General features: G+C 43.8%; 1 protein-coding gene across 1 annotated transcript in view; it reads right to left on the bottom strand.

Annotated features, from left to right (window-relative positions):
* The window catches only part of MED27 (mediator complex subunit 27), a 141,753-nt gene that overhangs the window by 46,873 nt on the left and 67,379 nt on the right, over positions 1 to 27,501 (bottom strand). The window contains exon 3 of the mRNA XM_068124688.2: positions 7,917 to 8,047. Coding sequence (XP_067980789.1) covers positions 7,917 to 8,047 — 131 coding nt within the window. The remainder of the gene's footprint in view (positions 1 to 7,916; positions 8,048 to 27,501) is intronic.

Here is a 27,501-nt window from a genome sequence, read left to right as displayed (position 1 = left end):
TGGAAGGAGCACACAAACAACAACAACAATTACGTGTTATAAAAGACCATTTGCTCATGTTTTACTTCATTTTACATCATCATTGACACCCACTGATGCACATGCAATATGTTTGTGCATTGAACATGCTGTCTTTTGATTAAACCAGTCAGTGAAGCGACGGAAGGCAGGCCCAGTGTATACTAATGGCGAGTCAGCACGATACTGATGAGACATGGGAATACCGATTAGATGTGTGAAATTAGCTTTATACCATAGCTTGATCTTAATTAAAATTAGGCACCACATTTTTGTCAAATGGATTTCATTTCACAATTGGCTAAGATGTGCAAGTGCTAGCAGAATCCCTTTTACAATCGCTGAATAAGTACAAACTAATTCAATTATTCCATCACACAATGAAACGATAACGGACATCCACATGGCATTCCTGAAGACAATCACAAAGCAATATATAAAATCAGGGCATGAACTTCGAAGTCAGAAATCCTATTTAGGAGGTGGGGAGTGGAAGGGGAGAAATCACAAATTTTGGCCACTTTGAAAATGGGACATAGGAGAACGGTAGAGAAATGCAGTTCGAGACTAAAGCTCCACTCCGACTTCCCAAAAAACTCTGAGCTTTCTAATAAAGCCACTCATTGCACAATAAATCACTTTTAAAGGTCCAATATTACTTTTTCCCAAGTATGGATAGTGCCCGAGAAGTCAAATGCCAATGACACGAAACCTATGTAATGGCGGCCATCGATGTGATGGGACAAGATGCAAAACAAGGCACCGTTTTTACATGACGAACTGGGATTCGAAGGAATGCCCTCTGGTTGGCAGGTACAAGGGTTGTGCTTCCTGAGGTTTGCAGAAAGGAAGATCCTGAGCAGGATTGCTTTGTGTACATTAATTATTTCACATTGCTGGGCACGGTGATGCGCAGAATTCCTCCTGCGAGTTTGCAAAGGTCCCAAGGATTTGAAGCCATTTATAATGCAGCAATTCGACTTACCTATGCGAGTGGTAATGTGGCTCCACTGCACAACAAACTCGAAGACGTACCTCGTAGATGCCCAGAAAAAGAAGACCGTCTGGCATGCTTTATAAGAGGCTATTAGCATTCAATGACACTTTTCCTAAATGAGAACAAGTAATTGAGTTTGATTTTGCCAATATGCGAGTTAATGAGATTTTAACGAATGAAAAGCACAACATCATCTGCTCTGAAAGCAAGGCCTAGAAAACTGAATTTGGTGGGAGGTGGGCGTTTTACATTGTGTCACCACACTGCCGAGCTTCATCATGATGCGCGCGAACATCCCGCTGCAGCTTCCACAGTGGTACTGGTACTCTGTACCTACAAAATTGATAGATTTTTTTTTTGTTTCCTGAGAATATGCTTTGGCATTCATAACATTATGTGTCTCTTCTCCACTGTGTTCAAACATCGCAGGGGTAAAGTGAGAATGAAGGCACAATTATCATAATGCTCTTCAAACTATGCATTTATCATACAAAGGCATTCCAATTAAAAAGGACCGGGAATGCAAATTAATGGGGTGGTGTGATCCAATGAAACACAAAATGACGCTAGCCCAGTATTAAGCACATTAGTGTACATCAGTTGTCAATAACAAGGAAAAACATTTAAAAAACAAAAAACACTCCTCCCTCCAGGTCTTTAAAACAGCTGTTCACCACCATCTCTTATCTTCCCCCATCCAAAACCTTGATCTTTTCTACCCCCGCTAATTCACCCCAGATACACTTTTTTGAAATTCCAACTTCTTTCCTGGAAGTCCTTGCAGTGTCCATATGTTTTATACCTCTCCCACCTCCCCCCCCCCAAGCCCTCTCCCTCCCACAGTTCTCTCAATGTCTCTGCTCTCAAATGTTGTGTTTGTGTCCTTCCCCCTCTCTCCCCATCTTGTGTACCGCTCCCCTTATTTTGTGTTGTATGTGTCGGTTTGACTTTTTGTGTGATTAATGTTAGCTCTTTCACGAGGCTCGATCTTGCATACAAAAAAAAAAAAAAAAAATAAAAAAAAAAAATTGTGGTACATGGCATAATTCAACGAGTATATATATAATTCAACTAGTATATATATATATATATAATTCAACTAGTATATATATATATAATTCAACTAGTATCTATATATATAAAACACAGTTTGTGTGTGTGTAATGTTACCGATAGACTCCTAAACGGAGAGGCTCACGTGCTTGATATTTGGCATAGACAGGGCCATCGAGCCTGGGAAGAACATGGCCGACCTAAAAAAAAATTATTTCATAATATTTTTTCCCATATTTTTACCTCAGCGCATTTCAGCGAGGAATATTATGCACGGAATCTGACCGGTGGCAGAGCAGCGCGCTGATTCGCTCAGAGCGATCACGTGATGTTCCTTGCCGCCATTAACTCAGTTACGCGTTCGCACGTATTTCAGAGCGAAAGGCGATTGCGTTTTTTCACATTTCAGCAAGGAACTTTGCCATTCACACCACATAAGTTTTTTTTTCTTTCATCTTTACGAGATCCATATTTTTTATTCATATTTACCTCAGCGCATTTCAGCGAGGAATATTATACACGGAATCTGATCAGGTGGCAGAGCAACAACAACAAACAACATGCATTTTAAAGGCCATTTTCCCTGCTAGAGCGGGGGTTAGCCTTGCGGTCCCCATGACAATCTTCTCCATTTTGCCCTATTTTCTGCATCTCTCCTTGTTAACCCCCTTGCCCGCATTTCTTCTTCCACCATCTTTAGCCAAGTCTTTCTCGGTCTTCCCCGTCCTCTGCTTCCTTCTACATTCATTTCCATCACTCTTCTCAACCAGTCACTTTCATCCTTCCTCAACACATGACCAAACCATCTCAACCTGTTCCTCTTCACAGCATCAATCACAGGCTCTATTCCCATCATCTTTCGCAATTCATCATTTGTCTTCCTCTCTCTCAACGATACTCCACACATTAGTCGAACCATTCGCATTTCCACCCTTTCCAACCTTCGTTGCTGCTCTACGTTCATTACCCATGTCTCGCTCCCATAAATCATAACACTTCTCACACATGCAGCATACACCTTTCCCTTCAGCTTCAACGACACTCCCCTCATCATCAGCACGCCACCCAGTTCCCGAAACTTCTTCCATGCACATCTCACTCGAGCAACCGTTGCCGAGTCTGATCCACCTTCTCCATTCAGCATGTCTCCGAGGTAGCAAAATGTTTTCACACCTTCCAGCTTCACGCCGTCTCCAAGATCCAACTCAACATTTCCTCCATCTGCAGCTCCCTCTGTGCACACCTTACATTTGAATGTAGCTGCCACACTGGTTAATGACCCTCTCAGACCACTACATTTTTGATGAACCCACTCAGCGCACATTGTACATTGAATGGAGTTCACTCCGACACCCTTCCTACACACAGCACAGGGCCACTTCCCAGTTCTTTCCACCTCACCACATGCTTTACCACTTGCCATCACCTTCGTCTTTCCGATATTCACCTTCAGACCTTTTGTCTCCATACATTCCTTCCACGTGTTCATCTTTTCCTTCAGTCCATCCATACTTTCCGCAATCAACACCAGATCATCTGCATACAACAACTCCCACGGTAAACCCTCCTTTACGTTCTGAGCCAGCACCTCCATCACAGCTACAAATAGTAGTGGACTTAGTACCGACCCCTGATGCACTCCCACCTTCACCTCAAACTCACCACTGTTCCCGTCCTTCGTCCTTACAGCTGTGCGCGCTCTTTTGTACATTGCCATCACTACTCTGATCAACCATTCCTCCACTCCTAACTTCCTCAATGCCCATGTCAATACTTTGCGTGGTACCCTATCGAATGCTTTCTCCAGATCAACAAACCCAAGAAACAACTTCTTCCTCTTCTCCATGTACTTCTCCTGCAACTGCCTCACAATGAAAAGCGCGTCTGTCGTTCCTCTTCCTGGCATGAATCCAAACTGCATTTCGTCGATCTTCACTTTCTTCCTTATCCTCCTCTCCAACACCCTTTCCAATACCTTCATTCCATGCTCCAATAACTTTATCGCTCGGTACGAGCCACACTCCAGAGGGTCACCTTTCCCCTTGTATAGAGGGACGAGGGTACTCAGTTCCCAATCCACTGGAATGCGGCCTTCTTTCACCACCAGATTACAGATCTCTGTCATTCTCTTCACACCCCAACTTCCTGCTGCCTTCAACATATCTCCCACAACTCCCGTCGGCCCTCCCGCTTTTCTACCCTTCATTGCTTTTATCGCTTCCTCAACTTCCTTCTCAGTTATCTTCTCTGCCGGTCCTAAAACAGGGTTACTCTCTATGTTGCCATCCCATTCATTCTCTGTATTCAACAGCATTTCCATATATCTTTTCCATCTTCCTTTAATTCCATCTGGGTCAACAACGATTTGTCCCACTTCATCCTTCAAGCAACTCACCCCCATCACATCACACCTCTCTTTCGCTATCTGCTTTGCAATCCTGAATACTGCTTTCTGACCCTCTTCCGAATCCAAGCGTTCTCCGAACATTTTCCTACATGCCTCCTGCGCCTTTGCTACCTCTTTCTTTGCAGCCTTCCTGGCTGCCTTATAACTTTCATGCTCTGCTGTTTCTGCTCCAGTACCCTTCGCCTTCTGCCACTCCTTGAACTTCTTCCTCTTCTCGTCAATCCTCTTTCCAACTTCATCATCCCACCACCATGTTTCCGAGTGCCTCGGTGGTCCTTTTGTCCATCCACATACCTCACCAACGGCTCCCAACAGACTAGCTTTCATCGACATCCAACCACTTTCAAGCTCAACCACATCATCCTCGACCCTACTCAGCCTCTCTTTTAATGCCTCCCTTACTGTCACCTCTTTCAACCTCCACACCTTCATTCTCGGTTGGTACTTCACCCGCCGAGCTCTCCTCGCACCTTTCACCCTTACGTCGCAGACAACCAAGTGGTGCTGTGAAACAGCCTCCTCCCCCGGGATCACCTTTGTGTCCCGGAGGTGCCCCGCGCTGATTCGCTCAGAGCTATCACGTGATGCTCGTTGCCGCCATAAACTCACAGTTACGCGTTCGCACGTAATTCACACATTCAAAACAAACGAGATCCGCGAAGCGAGTTGGTCGAGTCGTGCTAACCAAGATGGCGACACAGCGGCTTCACTTTTCACGGAGTATGAGCGTTCTATATATTTTCAATTCAGTGCGCCCGACTCGCTCACATACTTGATTTGTGGCATAGACATGGCCATTGGGCCTTCACGGTGTAATTTGTGCGAGGCTTTTGTCCGAGTGAGCTTGAGTCGAGAGGGCGAATGTACGGGTTGGGAATGTACGGGTCTCCCTTCCCCCGCCCGGCAACGCCGGTACTGGAGGGCGTCACAGGATCGGTGAGTCTCCAAAATCCGCTTCGTGCTGTTGCGAAGATGCAGGACGATGTGGCGATTGTTGTGCTGCTCTCCGACCATGAGAACTGCAACGTCATTGTTGACTGGCCCTCCCCCCTTTCCCCCATCCCATCCCTCCCCCCTCTTCTCCCCTCCCCCCCTTCTCCCCTCCCCCCCCTTCTCCCCTCCCCCCCGTTCCCCTCCCCTTCCCCCTCCCCTCCCCGGCAATGCCGGGTACTTGCTAGTATAAATATAATTCAACTAGTATATATATAATTCAACTAGTATATATATAATTCAACTGGTATATATATAATTCAACTGGTGTATATATAATTCAACTGGTGTATATATAATTCAACTAGTATATATATAATTCAACTAGTATATATATATATATAAATATATATACGTATATATATATATATATATATATATATATATATATATATATATATATATATATATATATATATATATATATGTATATATATATATATATATATATATATACACTAGCTGAATGCACGCGGCGTTGCCCGGGTTCTTTTTGAATGAATTTAATCTTCTGTACTAAAAAAGGAATAAAACTCGGCGTTGTGAAGCAGCGGAGTTTGACTATCCGGCCTTGGCCGCATTTCGTTCATTTACTACTATAATTCAGCTTTTACATACATATATATATATATATATATATATATATATATATATATATATATATATATATATATATATATATATATATATACGTAGTGTGTTCAAAAAGTATCCGACCTTTATTTTTCGTGCGTAAAAAAAAAGAAGCTAGGGAGGCGTTGATTGGTGCACGTATGTAGGCGATCCTAATGCGCACGCGTGAATTTTTTCCCACCTGCAGAAGCTGTCATTCGACAGCAGACCGCCGATGAGTGAGGACATGTAAGCGAGCGCCGTCGGATTTTCGTTTTTGACAAAATGACGGAAAAACTTGAACAATGCTACTGCATCAAATTTTGTGTAAAGCTTGGCGATTCCCAAGTGGAAACGATCCGCAAGATTCAACACCGTTCATTCCATTATGAAGGAGGATTTGGGCTTCAGGAGAATCTCAGCGAAGTTCGTACCAAAGCTGCTAACGATTGAGCAGAAGCAACTCCGTTTGGAGATCGCACAGGACATGCTGGAGACTGTGAACAGCGATCCCAGCTTCCTCAACACAGTGATCACTGGCGATGAGTCCTGGGTTTATGGGTACGACCCAGAAACCAAGATGCAGTCATCACAATGGAAGCATCCAACATCCCCGAGGCCAAAAAACACAAAATTTGATGCAGTAGCGTTGTTCAAGTTTTTCCGTCATTTTGTCAAAAACGAAAATCCGACGGCGCTCACTTACATGTCCTCACTCATCGGCGGTCTGCCGTCGAATGACAGCTTCTGCAGGTGGGAAAAAATTCACGCGTGCACATTAGGATCGCCTACATACGTGCACCAATCAACGCCTACCTAGCTTCTTTTTTTTTACGCACGAAAAATAAAGGTCGGATACTTTTTGAACACAGTAGTATATATATATAGTAGAGGCTTGTGAAAGAGCTAGTACTACCGCAGCACACAGGTTGAATCAAGACACAACTGGACAAAACAGTTGAGAGAGGGGGGAAACACCAACAGCAGAGGTGAAAGCCAGTATATTGGGAGACTTGGACAAACAATGGGTTTGTGGAAGAATGGGGACAGGAGATTGGGCAACATGGATACAGAATCAAATTCTCAGGAGGGAAAAACTGGAAATTTGGAAGGAGGCTGGGTGGGTGAAGTTAATGAGGGTAGAAAAGATCATGATTTTGGGTTGGGGATGACCTGAGATGATGGTGAACAGCTGTCTTGAAGACCTGGAGGGAAGAATGAGATTGAAGAGGATGTGAAAGTTGATTCCACAGGTGGTAAAAAAGAGGAACAAATGAGTGGAGCAAAATCTTGGATTGATGTGATCCTGGATTGATGTGATGATACAACAATGATCCTGGATTGATGTAGTTTCAGTCCTGGAATTAGGTAGCTTTCATCAATTATCTTTCTATTGGAGATACTAGATACTATTTCCATCTCCAAAATAAATATAAAAATACTTTTCTAACTACCTTTCAACCAGACCTCAGCCAAATGTTATTTATGTCTTCTATTTCACACTTAATTAACACCCTTGCAGCACCCATCCTCACTTATTGGAAAACAAACACTTCGTCTTCCAAACTTGGCAAATATTTTCCGTTTTTATTTCTCCAATGTCCAGACTTCACGTGCTACTTTGATTTACGTACTTAGAAGCCTCTCCAGCCACTCAAAAACAAACGAGAACTTCATTCGGCACAAAAGAAAGCTTCTTCCCAGAATTCACTTGGAGGATTTTATCGCTGGGTATTGTTCAAAAATATTTTTGAAATATAAAAATATGAAATAAAAATAACTTTAATCTCTAAATCAAGAGAGTTTCAGTTAAGCATTCAGTTGGAGCGTTGAACTTACTGTGCAGGTACTGTCAAACTCGTAGGCTGAACTTTGACGCGTCGCTTGGCCGAGACCACCGTCTGTGCCGATGATCGCTTCAAGGACTGCTGGTTAAGTAGACTGCACACCAAGTTGGCATGCCATTGCAACTGCACACAAGAAAGCAGCATAAGAAACGTGAGGATTTTATTTCTTCTCAGATGCGTGGAAGAAAATCAGCAAGGAAAGCACGACATGTCGATTCTAGCCCACATGGGTAAGTGTGACCATTAAACAGATCCCTTTGGAGATGGCTCTACCCAGAGGGAAAGCCAATTATACTGCTGTATCAAAGTCAAAGTGATGTGTTCAAAGTCACCCGTCAAGTGCGTGCGCACACACACACACACACACACACACACACACACACACACACACACACACACACACACACACACACACACACACACACACACACACGCACACACACACCTTTGTTGAGGATTAACTGCAATGGTGCTGCAAAATACAAATACATGAAGCATTTAATGCATTGTAAAGAAAATTCAGAAATCCTGTCAACAGTCAACACACCTGGAAAACGGAACCTCAACATGAAAGATAATGGCTCGGTTGCATAAAATTCCCTCGTCCTCAAGGAAAGATTCCCCTTAAGGTACACTGATTCCTTGGTGAAGGCTGTCCTTGAGGGCTGTTGTACACACATTCCTTAGGAAATTGTCAAGTAAGGATTTCCCTGAGGTTCAGGAAATTCTTAGGAGCTGTTGCTATCTATGGTGAGCAACCAATCACATTAGAGAAAAGTCAGGAGACGACGATGGTTCACGAGCGAGCGGTATTCAGTGACAAAGGACGGACTATAACCGAAACAGGCCAGGCCCGGAAATGTCAAAACAAAGGTTACTGACCTTGAAATGAGATAGAAAATAATGTATAATCAGTTATGAGGTTAGTTAGCTACACAAAAACGAAAATTCGGTTCGATTCCGACAACTTTGAAACTTTGAGCTTTGTGACCTTCAAAGGTCAAAGGTCGAAGATTCTGAAATTTGTTGGAAAACTTGTAATTCATGATGTATGTGATAATATAAGATCATGTACGACATTTCACCCTATCAGGAAGCGAACAATGTAATAAAACCATCAAAAATCGACTTTTCTAAATTTCGTGACCTTGTGACCTTGACGCGAAAATGAAAAATCGAGCTCCGTGGGGCCAGACACGACATTGGCCTAACCAAATATTGAAAACCCTGTCAGATTCCACCAACTCCCTCGGAGAAGATGTAGCTTGAACTCGATTACCCCCTAAAAAGACATTTTTCGGGCGTGGCTCCGCCAATAATGAGCGCAATATGCCCACTCTAGGCAGGACATAACTCGATCATGATATCAACCTCCCACCCAAGTTTCATCAAGACTGGATGATATCGGGTAGTTATGCTGCGGACAGACAGACACACAGACAGACACACACCCATGACGAATATGGTGGTCACTGATAACTCGTGAACCAATAGGAATGAACTTTTATTTCTATTGATTTGAAATGAACACAATTTTAAACGACTCTTGCTATATTGCTACATGCATGCTTGTTATATGTTGCTTGGGGAACACGTGCTTCTGTATGAATAAAATTATTCTCGTATAAAATCCATTCGATTCTCATTCACCATTTTAAGGGTAAATGCGTTAATGTGTGCAGTAAATATTTGGAAACTTCCCGAAAATGCTAAAAGTGTGACATGGGTGTGAAACAACAAGCAAAATAGTGTGGATGTCATTAAAGAGTTTAAATGTTTATATCTAAGTCACTGTGCCGACACTCAGTGCACGTTTCACAATGTACAAACATTTTTCAATTGCGGAAGTATTGTTCTATCAGCCTATGGTTAGACCACAATTAGCGTGCTGTTTTGGCCCATCACTTCTCGGTACTCCTCTACTGGTACTTGGAGCTCACCTTCTTCTGGGTAGTCTGGTAACCCAAGTCGCTGAGCGATGTTAAGCAGGACCACAGCTGCTATAATGACACGAGGACAGGCCCTCTGCAGCGATTGACGTAATCTGTCATGACTAATTTCCATGAAGAGTGCCATTTGGAAACTCAAAAGTTTGTGTTTAAGGACAGGGGAAGGGGTGTGGGGTGAGGGGGGGTGGGGGGGGGGGGTTACTTGAGTTCAAGGTTGGTTTTTAACGAAAAACGTAAGGAATATTTGTATATGCAACGATGCTCAAATGTAAGATTCCTTAAGGGGAAACATAAGGAAATATTTAAGTAGATCCTCAAATCCTTCCTTAAGAATGCTTTTATGCAACTGGGCCAATGTCTATAGATGCTCTCAAACCAGAGAAATTCTCTCAAAGTACAGCATAAAAAGAGAAGAAAAACAAGTACAGATACATTCAAAGTACACCGCCCCCTTGCCAAATAAATTAATATCCTCCAGCGCAGCATTGCCGGCATTGCTGCCATGCAGCTCATAGATACTGTATTGGGAGGGAGAGGTGTACAATAATCGATTGATTAATTGCCTAATTAAAATCAATAAATAGTGATCATAAAATATTTTCTTAATCAATTGGCTAATAGCATACCGAAACCACCAGTGCTTCATCCGAAGCTGTAACTTTTTGAAAATGAAGTCATTAATCGAAAAAAATCAAATAATTGATTAATCAATAAATAATTAATCAATTAATTGATTAATCAATAAATCAAAAATCCTTTATAGTCACATCACTTGGTCACTGTCGTCTCCAAATATCATCTTCCTAGCTCAAAAGATGCCCGAGATATTTCCCAGATGAGAAAGAAAATAAATAAATAATAATCGTGAAATAATTAAATATTTAATCAATTGACTAATAGAATACCTAAACCACCATTTCATCTGCATCTGTAACTTTAAAATAATTAAGTAATTAATCAAATAATTAAATAATAAATCGATTAATCAATAAATCAAAAATAGCCTTTACAGCCAAATCATTTGGTCATTGTCATGTCCAAATATGAGCTTCCAAACTCAAAAAGTGTTATAATGCCCAGAATGTTATAATTCCCAGCTTCCTGAGATAATGCCCAGAAGAGAAAGAAAATATATAAGTCCAGTACTTAGTTAATCGATAATAATCAAGTAACTAATCAATTAATTAAAAGCAAAAAATACCATTTTTGCCAAAACACTTTCTCACTACTGTGCCCAAATTTCAGCTTCCTAGCTCAAAGGATGGCTGAGATATCGCCCGGACAAACAAGAAAACGAACAAGAAATCGGAGTGAAAACCGAGTATTCCCTTTCAGCACGCGTCATTGCCAGGCCCCCTTCGGTGCCCGGCAATGACATCATTCGGCACCTGGAGATGGAGTAGGAAAGGAGCGGTGTACAATATACAAATCTGGAAACAAAGAAAAGGCCAAAAAAACATTAAGAGCTTTAGTTTAAAACATCTGGAGGCAGAGAATTTACAACGGTGTTTTAGTGGTGGATAACATTTCATTAAAATGTAACGACATGAAGCTAAATACATTTACACAACTAATCCAGACTAGATGTCGTAATGGTTAGAGCGTCAGTTCTGGGTTTGAGAGGGGGCAGGGTATTCAAACCCGACTCCAGCAGTCATACCAAAAAGGACTAAAAATGGTGTGTGCTGCTTCTTTGCTTTTCGCTCAACATAGAAAAAGGAAAGAGCATGGACAAACAATAGGCCGACAACCATTGCACAGGCTCTGACAGGCCGAATGGCCCACTCCTACGTTGAGGTTTCTTGCAAGGGAATTCGTATAAAGATCTGCACTTAAGATGGAGATAAACGTGTGCGGTTGCATTACCCAGTTAGGGAAGCATCGCCAGAAGGACTTGGGAGATCAAGGTAGTGAAAACTAAACGAGGATGATGCTTATCGAGAGAGCGGTCTGTACCGGCACACTCATTTAGTTCCTGTTGAAAGACGAGGCATTTTGAGACATAATAGTTAAAGTTAATTTGTGCATATATATATATATATATGTACAGTGCATTCAGAAAGTATTCAGACCCCTTCACTTTTTCCACATTTTGTTATGTTGCAGCCTTATGCTGAAATCGTTTAAATTCATTTTTTCCCTCATCAATCTGCACTCAATACCCCATAATGACAAAGAGAAAACAGGATTTTAGAAAGTTTTGCAAATTTATTAAAAAGAAAAAACTGAAATATCACATTTACATAAGTATTCATACCCTTTGCACTTGAAATTTAGCTCATGTGCCTCCCATTTCTCTTGATCATCTTTGAGATGTTTCTCCACCTTGATTGGAGTCCACCTGTGGTAAATTCAATTGATTGGACATGATTTGGAAAGGCACACACCTGTCTATATAAGGTCTCACAGCGGACAATGCATATCAGAGCAAAAACCAAGCCATGAGGTCGAAGGAACTGCCTGCAGGGCTCAGAGACAGGATTGTGTCGAGGCACAGATCTGGGGAAGCCTACAAAAAAATCTCTGCTGCATTGAAGGTTCCCAAGAGCACAGTGGCCTCCATAATTCTTAAATGGAAGAAGTTTGGAACAACCTGGACTCTTCCTAGAGCTGGCCGCCCGGCCAAACTGAGCAATCGGGGGAGAAGGGCCTTGGTAATAGAGGTGACAAAGAACCCGATGGTCACTCTGGCTGAGCTCCAGAGATCCTGTGTGGAGATGGGAGAAACTTCCAGAAGGACAACCATCACTGCAACACTCCACCGATCTGGGCTTTATGGCAGAGTGGCCAGCCGGAAGCCTCTCCTCAGTGATACACACATGAAATCCCGCTTGGAGTTTGCAAAAAAGCACCTAAAGGACTCTCAGACTGTGAGAAACAAGATTCTGTGGTCTGATGAAACCAATATTGAACTGTTTGGCTTCCGTCTGGCCACTCTGCCATAAAGCCCAGATAGGTCAGGGCAGCTCTAGCAGGGCACAAATTTGACGAACTGACTTGTTGGAAAGGTGGCATCCTATGATGGTGCCATGTTAAAAGTCACTGAGCTCTTCAGTACGGCCCATTCTTCTGCCAATGTTTGTCTATGGAGATTGCATGGCTGTGTGCTTGATTGCATATACCTGTCAGCAATGGGTGTGGCTGAAACAGCCGAATCCACTAATTAAAAGGGGTGTCCGCATACTTTTGGCCATGTAGTGTTTATGTGTATATATCAGTACTGTACACATACATAAACAGAACATTGGAAAAAATCGCAATCGGGTGTGACCAAGACAATGGAAGTATGCTGACTAGGTGCACAGCATGCTCTTCAAAACCATTTGTGTGCAAACAAGCAAATGAGTAGCGATGTCTCTTTATGTAATTTTAATTAAAGTCTTCACAGCACTTCGTAAAGCCACAGTAAGTAAACCAATGCCAAAATTAGCTCTTTCCTGACAGCCATTAACAACAACAGCAACACCTGCTCTGTTTCTCCAGAATTAAATCTTAAAGGAAAACGCGAGATATGGAAGACATTGGGTGTCTACAAAACAAGCAAATGCTGCAATTTGAAAATCCCAACCTAAAAAAACAATTCATAGAGTTCCCAATTTACTCTTGTCAACCAAACACAGCTGCTAATAACAAATGTAAAGCAGCAAAGCAAACTTGACAGTTAAACAACAATAGAAACCTCTGAAACTCATAAAATCATTTTTTGCATTAAAAACAAGTTTCACTTTTTTGTGTTAAAAACATTGCGTGGGAAATTATAAGCAGTGCGGGATTGTTGTAACTGTATAAAAACACAGGAAACGAGAGAGTTAATATAACACGCTACACCCCACAGTCTTGAGATAAAGAACAGGGGAAGGGTCTTTCCAAATCTTGCTTATTGCATTACCGAGCATGATCTATATTTCATATGAGCCGAGATTTGGTCTGAATTTCAATATTCCCCAACCGAGTGTGAGCAGCAATGGCAGTGATTGGTCGAGATGGCATAATATTTTGTCAGAGTACTGAAAAACTGGTTTTTTTGGAAGTGACATCCAGACGATTTGTGTTCTACAGTGTTCAAGTATATACGAGTAAGTCAAATGAAATAAAATGAAGGCTTTAAAGGTTGGGGAAAAAAAACAACAACAAAAAAAAAACTTGTTTGGAAGTTTACTGCCGTTGATGCAGTATCTTTTACACACCCCTTTTTATACATTGTCAAGGTTCATGGAAGAGCGATGACACAGAAAAGATCAGGACAAAATAACAAAGAGACGAGCAGGAGAAAGGGGAAATGTCAATAGTAGGGCAGAGGGAGAAAGTATACCGAGAAAATAACAAAAGAGCAGGAGAAAGGGGACATGCCAACAGTAGGGCAGACGGAGAAAGTATACCGAGAAAATAACAAAGGAGCAGGAGAAAGGGGACATGCCAACAGCAGGGCAGAGGGAGAAAGTATACCGAGAAAATAACAAAGGAGCAGGAGAAATGGGACATGCCAACAGTAGGGCAGAGGGAGAAAGTATACCGAGAAAATAACAAAAGAGCAGGAGAAAGGGGACATGCCAACAGTAGGGCAGACGGAGAAAGTATACCGAGAAAATAACAAAAGAGCAGGAGAAAGGGGACATGCCAACAGTAGGGCAGACGGAGAAAGTATACCGAGAAAATAACAAAGGAGCAGGAGAAAGGGGACATGCCAACAGCAGGGCAGAGGGAGAAAGTATACCGAGAAAATAACAAAGGAGCAGGAGAAATGGGACATGCCAACAGTAGGGCAGAGGGAGAAAGTATACCGAGAAAATAACAAAAGAGCAGGAGAAAGGGGACATGCCAACAGCAGGGCAGAGGGAGAAAGTATACCGAGAAAATAACAAAGGAGCAGGAGAAAGGGGACATGCCAACAGCAGGGCAAAGGGAGAAAGTATACCGAGAAAATAACAAAAGAGCAGGAGAAAGGGGACATGCCAACAGCAGGGCAGACGGAGAAAGTATAATGAGAAAATAACAAAGGAGCAGGAGAAAGGGGACATGCCAACAGCAGGGCAGAGGGAGAAAGTATACCGAGAAAATAACAAAAGAGCAGGAGAAAGGGGACATGCCAACAGTAGGGCAGAGGGAGAAAGTATACCGAGAAAATAACAAAAGAGCAGGAGAAAGGGGACATGCCAACAGTAGGGCAGAGGGAGAAAGTATACCGAGAAAATAACAAAAGAGCAGGAGAAAGGGGACATGCCAACAGTAGGGCAGAGGGAGAAAGTATACCGAGAAAATAACAAAAGAGCAGGAGAAAGGGGACATGCCAACAGCAGGGCAGAGGGAGAACGTATACCGAGAAAATAACAAAAGAGCAGGAGAAGGGGACATGCCAACAGTAGGGCAGAGGGAGAAAGTATACCGAGAAAATAACAAAAGAGCAGGAGAAAGGGGACATGCCAACAGCAGGGCAGAGGGAGAAAGTATACCGAGAAAATAACAAAAGAGCAGGAGAAAGGGAACATGCCAACAGCAGGGCAGAGGGAGAAAGTATACCGAGAAAATTACAAAAGAGCAGGAGAAAGGGGACATGCCAACAGCAGGGCAGAGGGAGAACGTATACCGAGACGGACAAACAAGGGAGGCAGGTAACGATGATGGGTAGGGTAGAATGCAAGGGGTGGTCAAGATGGACACGTTACATTTGTTATTCGTGCCTGTTGTTTGTGGAACCGTTTCTGCAGTGTTTGGGAAAGGAACCGCTTCGGCAGAGTATGGTACATCAGTCAGTCAAATACAATACAGATCGTACAACTAGCAAAACAGAACCTTTGTGTATCATCGATTTTAGCTCATCTGGAACGTAGTTCTGGGGAGCTTATGCAGTGGCTCGTCGTCTGTCCATTACGTCAGTCTGTAAACATTTGCACCATCTTCTCCAAAACCGCTGATGGGATTGCGACCAAACTTGGCACAAATTATATTTAGTATGTTGCAGCTCAAGTTTGTTCACGGCATGAAAAAAGTCTGGGTTTAAGGGGGTCTACCGGGGGTAAAAGTGGATCCAGGTTTGACCTCCCAAAACAGGCATCTGCTTTTTCCTCTGAAACGACACTCACTATTTCAATGAAACTTTACCACAATCGTCTTCATCGTAAAGTCTTATTATTACGTTAGTATGATTCTCCATGCTGCCCTGTCTTCTAGCAACCATTAAAATTGGTTTGAAATACCATGATACTATTTAAAATACCATTAGTTGGTGTAGTCTACAGTTTTATTCTACCAGGTGAGCGCCCAGGGGAATTGCCCCCATTTGTTGTATATCATTTTGGATCCATTTCTCAATGGTGAAGAATCACTTAGAAACTAAATTTCTCTCATTCGGATCTGGATCTTCACCAACATCTAATCAATTTGTCCTTGTCATGTTCTCAACTCGTCCACCAAATTTCATCCAAATCCATCCATAACTTTTTGAGAAAGCCTCCTCACAGACAAACAGACAGGGGTGAAAATATAACCTTCAGTGATGGTGGTGAAAAAAAATAAATGAAAACAGACCAAAAATATATTCCATTGGGGGTGTTGTGGGACATATGGAAGGTGAAAAGAGGATGCATACACTAGATGGTCAGGTGACAGCTGAAGAGATGAAGGAAATAAACCATCAGTTTTGGGGCCCGGAGGGCATCAGGACAGCTTTGATCTTACAGCCGAAGAATCTAAAGCCACTGCGGGTGTTGCGTGGGCAGTGAAAGACACGGAGATGAAGGAATGAAGTGTTGACGTGGCTGCACATGTGTGTCTGTGCCATGCAGGTAGGCATATTTATACGCATGTACGTGAGAGACCGATTACACGTGTGACCATCAGTAAGCAATTATGAAATGCCAGAATTTATTAATTATGTCCAATCTAAAATATTAAACAAGACCAATGACGATAATGGGTGTCCATCAAGCTTTAAAATACGAGTTAAGAGTTTTTGTTGCATCCTTGTTCTTACCTCCCCTCCCCAGCCCTCCTAGCGATCCCCTTTCAACCTCACTGCTCACCACATGAGCTCAGACAGTGGGGTGGAATGGCAAAATGAGGCAGTGGGGAGGAAAGAGCAAGGATATATCCTTCATGAGCAAAACTTCAGGGAAAGAAAGTGAATGGTAGGAGTTAAACAGAAAATAAAAGCGAGCATACACAAGACTCCCATGTGTGTTTGCTCCTGGAATTGTTGGGCAGAACAATCGAACTGCTTTCTACCGCCTGGGAACAACTCTCAAGAAGTCACAAGACAAGTGACCCTCAAAAGCCCATGGCCTTTCTCCCAACAGTGCCTGGTTTAATTTTTTTACTTTTCTCTCCGAGGATCCATCTTCCCATCTCGAAACATGAAGGAGAAGTAAAGTGCAAGCGAAGACAGGATTCTTTGCAGACTGCATTATCAAACTGTGAAAATAGGCCAATCCTGGTGCAGGGGGGGTTGTGTGCGTGGGAGCAACTATGCAATTATTTTCTTAGACGTGAACGAGAGCATAAAGTTATCATAAATCAGAATGCACCAACCAAACCACAATCATTCGACAGCAAAGCAATCTTCGCGCTTTCCTACGATAAACAAGCCTACAGTGCCTGAGCAACTAAAATCTCCTTGTGAAAGGTAATGACCAATATTCAATTAAGTTGGGCAAATATTTGTGCAAAGACTGTTTACAATGAGGTGTTGTAACTCATGGATACAAGAGTTGGTACTGCCCAGTTGCCATTAGCGAATCAATCTGGATGCTAAGCTTTCAGCAGCTGAGCAAGTCTCAGGAGATTTCACCATTCACTAATCAGACTGTGGATAAAACTCAAGCTCGTTCAATCTTCAAGGGGGTGGCAGGCAATATGCTTGCACCACCTATTGTTGGCTGGACCATGTGTGGTGCCAGGCCACACTTTGTGGATGACTTAAATGCCCAGGCAACTTGTCTTTATTGGCATTTGATTATGCAAACATCAAATTAGAGAGCTACGAGATGCAGATGATAGCAATATCTCAGTCTTTGGGAATGTAATACGGGTTCCCTTACAAGGAACTTCGACAGGAGGAGACCATTATGCACATCAAAGCCTGGGCTATATTACCCTAGCCAACGGAGAGTGTATCGCTTTGGGGTCAGTTTGTCTGTCCGCACAGAACGTGAGTAGGTGTATTCATAACATTGGATCCCTATATACATTAAGACCACTTGTCTTTTATTGACTTAACTTGACCACTGATTCAAGAGACCACTGACAACTTGATTGACCACTCGACTTAACTTGTCATTAAGACCTTCAGAGTCCAAAGACCCTTTAAGCCTCAGAAGACCCCCTCAGACCATTTATAACCTTAAGACCTTCAAGACCCTTAAGAACCCTAAAACCCTTCAAGCCACCTAAAACCCCCAATAAACTTAAGACCACAGACACCTAAGACCGTTTACAACCCTAAGACCCTCAATAACCAACCTTATGACCCTTTATAAACCTATTACCCTTTATAACCTTATGCCCCTCCATAACCCTATGATCCTTTAGACCTCTTATAACTTGCTAGAACCTTTAGAACCCCTAAAACCCCTTTTGAACCTTTAAGACCTTCACACCTTTCAGACCTTTTAATACCCTTTAGACCCCTTTGACCTCTCGACCATTTTTAGACGTTTTAAGAGCCTTTAGACAATTCCGACCCTTTAGACCTTAAATTAAACATTTTAGACCCCTTTAGACCATTTTGACCCTGTAGATCCATTTGGATATTGTCAGACTTTTTGTCAGTCAGGTCAGTCTTTAGGGTCTGTCACTGGTAACATGTAACCCAGTGCTACCTGCCGCATGGTCGGGTTGTCAGTGACTAAACAGACACCCTCACTGGCTTTGCTGGTGGGGAGGATGACTGACACCCTACCAGGACCAACAACAACACCTGGTGAATGGCGGGTGAGCTCCTATAGAGAACCAATGGCCATCCAGTAAAAAGATGGCATCTCCTTAAAAACACCCATCCGGTTTAGACTGGTTCAAATCATATTGAAGACTTCAAAATGGTACGTGCTGCTTCCTTTCTTGAAAAGGATCGAGCACGGACAATCCCCATTGGTTAGCATCCAAGGGGAGGAGGAAATGCCCCGCGAAGTACGGTGAGAAAAGCAGCGCCACTGTTATGACGTTGCTGGTACCAATAGTATTCCAGGAAGTGACATGACGGCACTTCCCCCAAGCTCAGTGGCTAAGTGTTTGTCTCATCAGTATGTCCGTGTGTGTCTCTGTGTGTGTGTGTGTGTGATCAGCTCTATTACAAGCCTTAGCCCATCAAAACTAGAGGTTCCAGGGAACCTGAACTGAACTGGTCTATATCAATATGGTTAGAATATGCATAATAGAACCACAAACTATATAGTTTATATGATAATAATAATAATAATAATAATAATAATGAGTTTATTGATAAATTTGATCAGTATTTGTGACTTTTAGAGCTTGGACGTCGTCCAAACTGATTTTTATTGGTCAAGCACGTCATAGGTCACGACGAGGTCATTTTTCGGACATCGTCAAAATAAGTAATATATGTGTTGAGGTTTGTTACATACTGTCTACACACCAGGTTTCAGCCTGCTAGCTACATTAGGAAGTACCAGATTGACAAAAATTGATTTTTCAATATGGCCGCCCTGCCACGCCCATTTTTGGGCGTGCAACGCCCAAATGCAATCCCAAACTAGTTTATGTCTTAAAGATGCTGCATAACAAGTTTCATCCAATTTGATCAATATTTGTGACTTTTAGAGCGTAGACGTCGAATTGTTTACAGACGACAAACAGACAGACAGACAGACGACAGATGGACGACGGACACTGGGTGTCGACAAAAACTCAGCTGGATATAGTCCAGTTGAGTTAAAAAAGAAAGAAAAAAAGAAAGACCTTTCGACCTTCAGACCATTTGACCTTCACTCCTTTTCAAACGTTTAACCTTTACAAGTAGACCTTTTCAGCCTTTTATTTGCAATCAATGACCTTTCGTTTAGTCCATACTTCCATTTATTTGCCACACAAAAACAAGTCCTGGCGAGGGTCTGTAATCTCTGATTGCTCTTTCTAGTTACCAACTTGGGGTTGTTTGTCTTGCTCAATCCTTAGATGCTGAGCTTCAAGCAAAGAAGCAGCACGTGCCATTTTTAAAGTCTTTGGTGACTCGGCCAGTGTTTGAACCGCCGATCTCCAGGACAAAGAGCCGACGCTCTCACCATTACGCCATCGAGCCTGGTGACCAATGATCTCTCTTTCTTCCACTTGCAAATGACATTGGGTACAGCAATTAAAGCCCCTTTCAATAGGCTTTTGAAAAACTTTATTACTGTCAGTAAGGGCATCTACAGAGATGGCAAGAATATTTTCAGGAGAAAAGCAATAAAATGTCCTTGGTCCAGCTATTTTGTTTAAAGTCTTGGGGGTCAGAATTCTCATTGCTGAGGTGAACGGCCTAACAGGTGCATGCATTAATAAAACCCACTGAGCGTGTGCACAGGTACGGTAAACATTTAGACAAATATTCGACGTGTTTGATAGTCCAACTCCTTTACTCTCCATCTGTGCAAAATTGTGCAGCTGAAAATATTCATTCGCATTGCTTTTCAACCAATTTACCGGGGTTATGGAAAAATGCTTGGCCAATAAGTGAACCAGAAAGTGATCACGCTTCCCTCAAATTCAAATTTTTGGAATCGACAAATTATATGGCTGAAAAAACTGATATCTTCAGAAATTCTTTTCAGGCATTTAAAGTGGTTAACCCAATAGCAGTATGGGTAATATCGTAAACAAATATACAATGTTGCATTCTCAATAGGGACTGCCTATTCGGAATCAGCAGTCACCTGTTATGGAATTACAATGTCTTGTCCGAAGCAAGTGGAGCTGCATAGTGGTTCAGAAAGATTTCCACGTGAAAACAGGGTATTGAAACTTTTCTCGGTGAAAGCCATCAAAGTTTTCCAGTTCATCTTTTCTGTAAATTTGAAGATCATAAATATAAAAAGAATAAATTCTGAGAAGAAATTGAGTGAAATGCAAGATCGTTCATCAAATGGAAAGCATTACCAGTAAATCAATCGTGCCAAATAGCATATCAAGATTAGTACACAGAAATCTGAACCATTGTTTCTTCTTCTTAATCATTACATAATGTTCATTAGTCAGGGTCAGCAGCTCACAGCATATGTTGTTGGCAAAATAAATAGTTTACAAACAGGCTGCTCCAGCCTGACGTTCAACTGACGCTGACCAGGGTGCAAAAAACAACTCACCTGCTCTTCCATAAAACACTGGATTTTTAACATCCACAAGCAATCAATGCTAAAAGACATGTTTCCAGCTTCACATGTAATATTAAAGGAGAAGTGGTGTGTGTGTGTTGTTAGTCGTCATCTTCATATGCGGGTTTCAGAAGGTGGAATGGAGCCCTCCCAGGTCTCAAAGTATCCACTCGGCATGTCTGTGTGCACATACATACATATATACATACAGTGCATTCAAAAAGTATTCAGACCCCTTCACTTTTTTCACATTTTGTTATGTTGCAGCCTTATGTTGAAATTGTTTAAATTCATTTTTTCCCTCCAATCTACACTCAATACCCCATAACGACAAAGAGAAAACAGGATTTTAGAAAGTTTTGCAAATTTATTAAAAAGAAAAAACTGAAATATCACATTGACATAAGTATTCAGACCCTTAACTCAGTACTGAGTTGAAGCACCTTTGGCAGCGATTACAGCCTCGAGTCTTCTTGGGTATAACGCGACAAGCTTTGCGACAAGCGGGCTTCCATGTGTCTTTCACCAAAGAGAGGCTTCCATCTGGCCACTCTGCCATGAAGCCCAGATCGGTGGAGTGTTGCAGTGATGGTTGTCCTTCTGGAAGTTTCTCCCATCTCCACACAGGATCTCTGAAGCTCAGCAAGAGTGACCATCGGATTCTTGGTCACCTCTCTGACTAAGGCTCTTCTCCCCCGATTGCTCAGTTTGGCCGGGCGGCCAGCTCGAGGAAGAGTCCTGGTTGTTCCAAACTTCTTCCATTTTAGAATTACGGAGGCCACTGTGCTCTTGGGAACCTTCAATGCAGCAGAAAATTTTTTGGAGGCCTCCCCAAATCTGTGCCTCGACACAATCCTGTCTCTGAGCTCTGGAAGCAGTTCCTTCGACCTCATGGCTTGGTTTTTGCTCTGATATGCATCGTCAGCTGTGAGACCTTATATAGACAGGTGTGTGCCTTTCCAAATCATGTCCAATCAATTGAATTTACCACAGGTGGACTCCAATCAAGGTGCAGAAACATCTCAAAGATGATCAAGAGAAATGGGAGGCACATGAGCTAAATTTCAAGTGTCATAGCAAAGGGTCTGAATACTTATGTCAATGTGATATTTCAATTTTTTCTTTTTAATAAATTTGCAAAACTTTCTAAAATCCTGTTTTCTCTTTGTCATTATGGGGTATTGAGTGTAGATTGATGAGGGAAAAAAATGAATTTCACCGATTTCAGCATAAGGCTGCAACATAACAAAATGTGAAAAAAGTGAAGGGGTCTGAATACACTGTACATACACACACACACACACACACACACACACACACACACACACACACACACAATTTTATGTATATACATACATATATATATATATATATATATATATATATATATATATATATATATATATATATATATATATATATATATATATCATATATATATATATATATTGTTGTGGATATGAGAATGTTTTTTTATTTTGTTGTTGTGGTAAAATGTTGTTGTAAAAGGTTGTTGTAAAATATCACCCCTCCTCCCTCCGTTTGTGGTTGTATAAAGGTCAAAGGGCGTTTCCGTAGTTAGTCCATAAAACATACATGCAGGACACGATATATCCTTTCTTTTGACAGTTATATCCTTATTATGTGTATTAGCGTAAGGCTGTGTCTTCCATTAATTGAAATACTCCATTGCACCAGTGAAAGAGAATAGATCCCCTTTCCTTCCCATCCCCAAAATCTCCATCCCATATTACCTCCGATCCAATTGCCGCCATTGACCACGAGGCAGGGTTGGGGGAAGGAAGGCGTTTCCCCACCTCGTCAGAGAGGGGAGGAGTGAACCAGCCCCGCTCGACCAACCATGAGCCAGGGGTTTGGCTACAGAGGGCGGAGGAAGAGCGGCCGGGGAGGTTCGCAAAGGTTGAGGGGCGGGGGCCTATATAACCCAAGGCAGGGGTGTGGCCAGGAGAGATGCGTTTTTACAGAGGAGAGCAGAAGACAGAAAGGCCTGGAGTTGGACTTTGAGTTGGTCTGAGTTGGTTGGGAGTCGGTCGTCAAGTGCAGAGTGGTGAAGAGTCAGTCAGTAGAGGTGGTGGTGGTCAAGTGGTTGCGTTGGTTGCGGTGAGGAGTCGGTGGTAAAGAGTGAGGGACCAAGAAAGAAAGAGAAAGAGTCCTGAAGCACGAGAGGAAGTTGTTGGACTGGGTGGGACTAAGGAAGGAGAGAGAACCCGTCACACCAATCCCCCAAGCTCCGCGTTGGCTCCACCAAGCTCCGCGTTGGCTCCACCAAGCGTTCAGCTCCACCAAGCTCCGCGTTGGCTCCACCAAGCGTTCAGCTCCACCAAGCTCCGCGTTGGCTCCACGAAGCGTTCAGCTCCACCAAGCTCCGCGTTGGCTCCACCAAGCGTTCACCTCCAGCCATCCACCTCCTGCAATTCCCCGCGTGAGTCCGTCTTTTGTTTGTTCTGTCCTGGGTTAATTAAGTCTGTATAAGCTAGTATTTTCCCTGTGTCACCTGCGTCTTATGTGTTGTAAATAAACCTTGATTGCTTTCTTTTTGCTTGTGTGTAAATAGCCAATAAATTCAGTCGTATTTCCAAACCTTTCTTTGCCTTCTTTTTCCTCTTTGCATTCGTCGCCTTTGTCTTTTCCCCATTGGGCAGCTACGGTGCGATACGGCCAAAGTTCGGGTGGAATCGGGTGAGTTTTGTTAGGTCGCGGTCTTACACCACCGCTCGGTCTATAACATCTAACCGCGATCTATAACAATTGGTGTCTGGGAGTGAGATTCGGGGCCCGAACCAAATTTTTAAAACATCTAGAAAAAAAATTTTGGTCAAAATTACGAGCTGCCGAAATTGGTTTTTTTTTAAAGCAAAACCCGAATTTTGAAATCGCGCCATGGCTGTTCAAGGCGACGGGATGCCGGTGGGAGAGATAGACGGGGTAGAATCGACCCAGGACTTAGGAAAAAAAATGGTGGAGGAGAGTAAAGAAGGTGTGGTTGAGGGTGTATCAGGTGCACAAAATGGCGGCCTCGCGCACGTGGTTGAGGGGGCAGCTGCGGCCGCACCCTTTGTACTACCAACGGTGGTCCAAATGCAAGCCTTCATGGCGCAATTCGCCGAGATGCTGAGAATAAACGGGGAGAAATTGAGTAATAAAATGGAAGCAATAAACAACAGAATGGGTGACCGCATGCAAAAATGTGGGGAGACCATGGATCGCATGGTGGGCGAAAGGGTCCCAGGGGTGCACGAGGAGGTAACGCGAGTCGAAAAGCGCTGGTTGAGCGAAGCGGAGGAAAGCACGGGTACAATGACGGGGGTAGAAATCGCGACCCGGGGCTTGGAAAAGCCGGCGACCGATGAGGTAGAGGGAATTTTATTAAAGCCAACGGTCGTCGAGGTGAGTAAAGAAAAAGCGGAAGTGGGCATTGAAATTGAAGAGATGACGGAGGTAGCCCGGGAATTGCAGGGAGAAATGGATAATGTACAAAGTCTGTGTTCAAATCATGATGAGATGCTCACTAACCAAATAAAAAGTTTGCAGGTGGCAAAGGAGGTGCGGAGACAAGGTACGGAGGTGAGTGGCAATGTATATGATGTGAGGAAAGATTCAGTCGGCTTGGGGATTGGTTTGGATCCGGGTGTTCGTGAAAGGCCGTTGGTGAAGTGTGTGACAGGTCAGGTGTGCGAAAAAAGAGGTGTGCGAGAATGTCCGACCATGGGGTGTGTGAGGAAAAAGTGCACGCCGAGGAGTGAGTGTGCCGTCAGGAGTGAGCCGGTCGAAGCGCGTGTGCGAGGGGGTACATGGAAGCGCGGTGTGGTGAGTGTTACGGAGGAAGTAACGAGAGAGTGTACACCTGTGGTGAGTGTTACGGAGGAAGTAACGAGAGAGTGTACACCTGTGGTGAGTGTTACAGAGGATGTAACGAGAAAGTGTACGTCTGTGGTGAGTGTTACGGAGGAAGTAACGAGAGAGTGTACACCTGTGGTGAGTGTTACAGAGGATGTAACGAGAAAGTGTACGTCTGTGGTGAGTGTTACGGAGGAAGTAACGAGAGAGTGTACACCTGTGGTGAGTGTTACGGAGGAAGTAACGAGAGAGTGTACACCTGTGGTGAGTGTTACAGAGGATGTAACGAGAAAGTGTACGTCTGTGGTGAGTGTTACGGAGGAAGTAACGAGAGAGTGTACACCTGTGGTGAGTGTTACAGAGGGTGTAACGGGAGAGTGTGCGCAAGAGGTGTGGTGTGTAACAGAGAGAGCGTTGGTGGAATGTACGGACGGCGTTGGACTTGGAACGCCAGGTTTTGTGAGGGTGAAAGGGGTAGCGTATGCTTGTAAGCATGCAAGTGAAGCATCGATGGTAACCGGTTTAGTGGTTAGAGCGACGGATAGCCGATGCGAGCACTCGGTGCGAGGGGTGCTTGGTTGGGTGCGAGGCCCGGCGTCGATCGAAGCTGCGTCGTTTCTCTTCGAAGCGTCGTTGCCGATTCGGGCTTGGCCCCGCCCCGCACGGTCGAGTCCGGGCTTTGTCGGGCGAGGCGACCGGTCCGGTTCGAGGGCGAGTGGGAGGAAGCGGAACGGTGCCCCCTCGTGGGGACGGGGTTCCGACCAGGGGAGATGGAGCCATCGGGCCCGGGACCGCAAGGTGCCGCGCCGAGATGGTGCGTGGAATCTCGGTCCAACCAAACCACCTCCCTTGAACCGAAAGCCGGACGGATTCAACCTGCAGGCAACCAAACCACCCGAATTCATTGCTCGGCTTTACGAAGCCGAGTTTAATGATGTCATGACGCACCGAGGCTAGGATATAGCGGACTGTGATGATGGTGATCGTGATAGTGATAGTGTTTTGGACCCAAAATTAGAGAAAAACAAAATTTGATGATTGGCAGTAATGATTGGCAGATGATGAGTAGTGATTGGCAAATTTTTGATTGGTTGGAATTTAGGTGTACAAAATTGATAGTGAGAGACCCCCGATGTGGTGGGATGGCAAATCCACCATCCCTCACAGACGTGGGGCAAAGGAGCTATAGTTTATGGGGTGTATGGCAGTGAAAACTAGCCCGGGTGGGTTAGGTTATATTGTAGGGATCTAGAAGAGATTGACATTAGGTAACGTTAAGGTTAGTTAGTGACTGATACCTGTAGTGGGGACGCAGGTAGATTAGTGTGGATGATAATGACGTGGGAGCGCAATAGTTTAAAGGGACGACTGGGAAGCGCAAGTTTCAGAAGGGAGTAGTTAGCTGAGATGATGCCGTGTGTGTGAGGATTGAACAGGTGAGAATTGGACAGGTGTGATTGCACAGGTGTGCAACTGAACAGGTGTGTGGAGCAGTGTATGAGGGAGTAGTGGTGATTGTGTGTTGTGTTGACCAACTGGTCCAGGAAGAGGAGGAGGGTGCAGGTGGCACCAGGTAGGATTGCACAGGTGTGCAACAACAGGTGTATGTGGTTGTATGGAATAAATGGTATGGAGTAGTGGAATGGATGGTAGTGGAGTGAGAATGGTGGAAATTGTGGAGTGGAGTGGATGGTGCAAAGGTGTGAATGGGGGAAGAGTGGACCCCCATCACGGATACCCGGGGCGGGTAGTGTAAGTGTTAGGTAGAGGGTACAGGTAAATTGTAGTTGGATATTGGCATCTGTGGTGCGGGTGACAGAATGGTATGTGGATGGGTGCGTTGGTGTTGTGGAAATGGCTGGGCGTGTAGCCTGTTAGTGTGTGTAGTTGGTTGGGCGCTCCACCACTGTGAGGATGTCGGCCAGGTGAGGCCGCAGGTGGGCTCTGGGAGCCGGTAGTAGTTGTTGTGGATGGGGCCCGAGGATCCGGAGGACGGACCCGGGTAGCCCAGTGCCAGAGGGCACCGAGTGGGGTGACAGAGCCAGGAGGGGCCTGCCCCAGTTAGATAGGTTAGGGTGAGGAGCTAGGTAAGCTCGGGTGGCAACTGCAGTGGTGGAGGTGTGCAGGTGGGTAGACCCACTGGGAGAGGTACACGTCGCAGCCCAGAAATTGTGCTAGAGCACCGGGAGATGAATCGGGGGAGTGAGACCCCAAATTGAGAAGCACCACAGTTTGGCCAATGGGAATTGGTTTTTAGAACCCATAGTGTAAGAGGGCCAATGGTTTGGCCGGAGAAAGAACCCGGGTAGTGTAAAGTGTGTTAAAATCATTTAGAGGATAGTTAGGATGAAGGATCTCCTCGCACCATCTGCATCCACTCACCTGAGGTGACAGGTACTCCACACCATGCCATGTTTAATTATTTTTACTGTGCAAATGTTTGGAATGTGAGACGCATCATGACGTG

The sequence above is a fragment of the Myxine glutinosa genome, chromosome 8 (genome assembly GCF_964187855.1).
Source record: "Myxine glutinosa chromosome 8, kmMyxGlut1.1, whole genome shotgun sequence".
Classification (NCBI taxonomy): Eukaryota; Metazoa; Chordata; class Myxini; order Myxiniformes; family Myxinidae; genus Myxine; species Myxine glutinosa.
The sequence above is the reverse complement of the archived record's forward strand: the minus strand, read 5'-3'. Positions and strand labels throughout refer to the sequence as shown.